Source organism: Tachysurus fulvidraco, chromosome 12 (assembly GCF_022655615.1).
Source record: "Tachysurus fulvidraco isolate hzauxx_2018 chromosome 12, HZAU_PFXX_2.0, whole genome shotgun sequence".
NCBI lineage: Eukaryota > Metazoa > Chordata > Actinopteri > Siluriformes > Bagridae > Tachysurus > Tachysurus fulvidraco.
In genome coordinates this window covers 357,752-360,251 of record NC_062529.1, presented here as the reverse complement: position 1 = coordinate 360,251, position 2,500 = coordinate 357,752, and the positions used below count along the sequence as shown (strand labels likewise).

The 2,500-nt window shown below is 40.6% G+C and overlaps 1 protein-coding gene across 4 annotated transcripts in view; it reads right to left on the bottom strand.

Moving 5' to 3' along the window:
* Positions 1-2,500, bottom strand: part of ralgapa1 (Ral GTPase activating protein catalytic subunit alpha 1) — a 44,400-nt gene that overhangs the window by 20,544 nt on the left and 21,356 nt on the right. For all 4 annotated transcript variants that reach the window (XM_047821755.1, XM_047821756.1, XM_047821757.1 and 1 more), the window contains 6 exons: positions 2,402-2,460; positions 1,989-2,097; positions 1,693-1,803; positions 1,523-1,591; positions 741-875; positions 347-530 (listed from right to left, as the gene is read on the bottom strand). In XM_047821755.1, the coding sequence (XP_047677711.1) occupies positions 347-530; positions 741-875; positions 1,523-1,591; positions 1,693-1,803; positions 1,989-2,097; positions 2,402-2,460 (667 nt within the window). The remainder of the gene's footprint in view (positions 1-346; positions 531-740; positions 876-1,522; positions 1,592-1,692; positions 1,804-1,988; positions 2,098-2,401; positions 2,461-2,500) is intronic.

The window sequence follows — 2,500 nt, the reverse complement described above, 5'->3', positions numbered from 1 at the left end:
TCATATTACATTCTCATATCACAATAATTACACACAGGTCTGCTGCTGAGTCCTGGCCTCTGATTGGTCCTCAGGTGGTGATGAATTCTCTCTAACAGCAGCTCTGACTGTAGAGCAGGTTTATATTAATGTACTCACTCTCATACACTATCGTTTCCATAGTAACAGATCGTTCACAGGGACGCGAACAGAACACACTCCATAATACAGAATAATAATCATTGTTACTAGTGAAAATGTCTTCAGTAACTCTGTGTGTGTGTGTGTGTTTGTGTGTGTGATGACACATGAGTGATGCATGAGAACGACAGGAGAGTAAATAAAGGATGAAATATAAAAACATTACCTTCAGTAACCGGCTGTATTTTAGACGAGCGCTCCGAGTCGGGGGAGTGCAGGGGCTCGGGCTCCTTCAGACCCTCCAGCACTAGGAAGGGATCAAAGGTCGAACTGCTGAGGTCAGAGAGATTCAGAGGGAAATAACGGGGATTACTGAAACTCTGAGCTCCGTACACACAGCCGTGCAGCACCTGCAAACACACACACACACACACACACACACACACACACACACACACACACACACACACACTTTAGATTCTATAGGTAACAGGAATCCGTTTCCATTGTGTTCATTAATAAAAGATCTGTTCAGCACTGAGAACATGGGGGTTTATATAAATGCTACCTGTGTGTGTGTGTGTGTGTGTGTGTGTGTGTGTGTGTGTGTGTGTGTACACCTTATAGATGGCACTGAGGACAGTTCTGTCTGATTTGTCTTTGTCCTGTGAGAGAGTCTGAATTGGCTGTAGAAGAGTTTTCGGAGGAAGAGCCATGACCCAGTCCAACAAACACAGCAGGAGGGACACTACCAGCTACACACACATACACACACACACACACACACACACACACACACACACACACACACACACACTTGATAAACAGGTGATGAAACAGGTCTTCTACTTTATGCTTGATTGCATTTTACAAATACTAAATAAATATAAATATAAATATACTATAAAGGTGACAAATCTGTCTGGTTATTTCTCCACTCTGATGTCTTAGTCTTCAGTGAATCATAATAATCAGTTACTGAATAAAAATATAATATAATATAATATAATATAATATAATATAATATAATATAATATAATATAAATATATATATGGTGATTTGTGGGTGTTACTTTATGCAAATGAGCATGTCTGTGCACCAGCAGGCCAATTTAGCCTGCTGTGATTTGGTCAGGATAATAAAGATGTGTGATAAACCACACACACTGCTGCTCCTTACACACACATTTACTGCACACACACTTTGATAAATTATTAATAATTTGATTGGAATTTGATGTATAATTTAATTAATAATAGGTAATAATTCTGATTATTACCGATTATGATAATTCACAAGAGGCGTGTGTGGGCTCGTGTGTGTGTGTGTGTGTGTGTGTGTGTGTGCGCGTGTGCGCATGCGTACGTGTGTATGTGTGTGCGTGCGTGTGTGTGTGTATACCCTCTTGTCCAGCTCATGAGGAGAAGACTCAGTAGTAGGCAGCAGGTAGGTGATGGTGGCAATGAGGATCTGCACACACACCAGACGGGAGGAAAAAAGCGCTGGTGAAATCACTACAACATTCTGACAGTGTGACGTCGCCTCACTGACCCTAATGACGGTTTATTTACCTCCACTATTTTCTTGGGTGTGTCGGGAGGGAAGTTTTGCAGATGGTCCACATAGTTGATGAGGAGATGCAGGATGTCTGAAGCCACCAGTGCTACGGTTTTATTGGGAAACTGAAGAAATAAAAAAGAAAATAATCAATAAATAAAGACTCAAGAACACACAGTGTGTATCAGACAACCATGATCTGTGCTGAATATAAACATGTAAATATCAGTAAAAGGGACAAACACCAGGTAATAATCTGATTGGACAACATCCTGATTATGGGCGGAGCTAAAAATATTACATCCCTCACCTTTAATGTGACGCAGATGACATTTAAAGCTTCTTTAATCTGTGGGTGTCGTGTGTCATGGACAAGTTCCTCACACAGCCATAGACCCAAACTACACAGAGCTACACACCTATCACACACACACACACACACACACACACACACACACACACACACACACACACACACACACACAGAAAGACAAAAGAGCACTAATATTATCAGCACGTGCACTTCAGTAATTTGATAATGATGTGAAACTCGAGTTGCTCCATGATTCAATGTTTCATACACAGAGTGACACTTTATTAGATTCCAAATACAGAAAGAAAAAATAAAAGCAAATTATAAAAGAAAACAAAAATGTAAGAAGGCGAGACAAAAAAATAATCCAGAAATCATATACAATAAGTGTGTGTGTGTGTGTGAGTTACCTGGCGGGGGCAGACGGCTCATCTCTAGCTGAGGTTAAGATGTTTTTAATAATGTGTTCCTGTAACCACACACGCGCACACACACACACACACACACAC